Below are 1,330 nucleotides of genomic sequence, written 5' to 3' on the forward strand. Positions count from 1 at the left end.
TGGGGGGCTGGGCAGAGCCTCGACTTCCACGCTCAGACGGCTCGGGCCCCACGGACACCCTCCCGGGACCAGAGGCCTCTGTGCTCCATGGCACACGTGGGCCGCCTTCTCTCCGAACTCAAGCCACGCAGTGGAGGGCGTGCTTCCCGACCACACGCCCGGCCACCGAGATCCCCCAATCACTGGGCCTGGGGTTGGTGACCTTGAACAACGGTGGATGCGACAGCAGGACAGGCCAGAGGCAGTAAGGAAGGGCAGCGATGGTGCCGGCCCCCAGGGACGGCTTCTAAGAGAGCAGCTGCCCATCAGAGAACGAACTCTGAGAAGGACTCAGAGGCAGCCTGAGTGGACGCACCGCGCGGACCTTCCCGCTCACACAGCGCATTGTTCTAGGCAAGATGACCACCAGCAACCAGCAGTCAGCAAGAGGCCGGGCGGCCTTGGCACCGGCCGGGCCTGACCCAGCGGAGCTGTGCCCAAGCACCACACACCGAGCCCTGGGCGCCAGGCCGCCCCGGGCAGCTGGGCAGCTTCCCCAGCGACCACGCGATGGACACCACACACCAAGCTCAGAGCTCCTTCCTGCCGAGCCGGGGGCTCCTCCTGCCCCAGCAGCCGCCTCAGTCAGCCTGACCACAGCTGGCACGCCTCCAGAAGCTGACCTTCCACATGTGCCAGTGACCAACCCACGAGACAAACGACCATGCCGCTTTCAGGTGACAGGCATCTGGTCAGGGGCAGGGTGCTCAGCCGCCCTCTGTCCCCAGCCAGAGGACACCGAGGCACCCTGGAAGCCCCTGGTGGGCTTTACTGTCCCAGGGTAAGCACAGACTACCCGCCCTCCGCCAAGCTTCGTCCCGCTCCTGGCGCCCGGCGATGCGCCAGGCCAGCCGCACAGCTGGCCTGGGTGCCACACGCCGACCTCCCTAGGAAAGCTGGCCGGGGCGCCTCAGCCCGGGGCGCCGCGCGCTGGAGCCCCAGCCCACGCGTCTCCCTCCGCGGACCCTTCCCAGCACCGGAGACGGAGGAAGATTCCAGTCCCAGCCACCTACCTGAAGGAGCCAGTAGCACCTCCGGTGGAAAGTGGGGATGATGGAGGAATGGACATAGCAGCCGTACAAGCACTAGGGAGAGAGGAAAAACGAGAATTCAGTTGGAAAGAGGGAAGGAAGGGAGGGGGACGGCGCAGCAGAGAAGGAGCGGGAGACGGGCATGGACTCCGCCCGCGCCCGGGGGACCGAGGGGCACGGACTCTGCCCGCGCCCAGGGGACCGAGAGGCACGGACTCCGCCCGCGCCCGGGGGACCGAGGGGCACGGACTCCGCCCGCG

At 67.9% G+C, this 1,330-nt stretch overlaps 1 protein-coding gene across 1 annotated transcript in view; it reads right to left on the reverse strand.

Moving 5' to 3' along the window:
• Nucleotides 1-1,330, reverse strand: part of LOC112481771 (calmodulin-binding transcription activator 1) — a 436,830-nt gene that overhangs the window by 138,885 nt on the left and 296,615 nt on the right. The window contains exon 3 of the mRNA XM_025048577.1: nt 1,053-1,124. Within this exon, the coding sequence (XP_024904345.1) occupies nt 1,053-1,124 (72 nt within the window). The remainder of the gene's footprint in view (nt 1-1,052; nt 1,125-1,330) is intronic.

The sequence above is a fragment of the Pteropus alecto genome, unplaced genomic scaffold (assembly GCF_000325575.1).
Source record: "Pteropus alecto unplaced genomic scaffold, ASM32557v1 scaffold125, whole genome shotgun sequence".
Taxonomy (NCBI): Eukaryota; Metazoa; Chordata; class Mammalia; order Chiroptera; family Pteropodidae; genus Pteropus; species Pteropus alecto.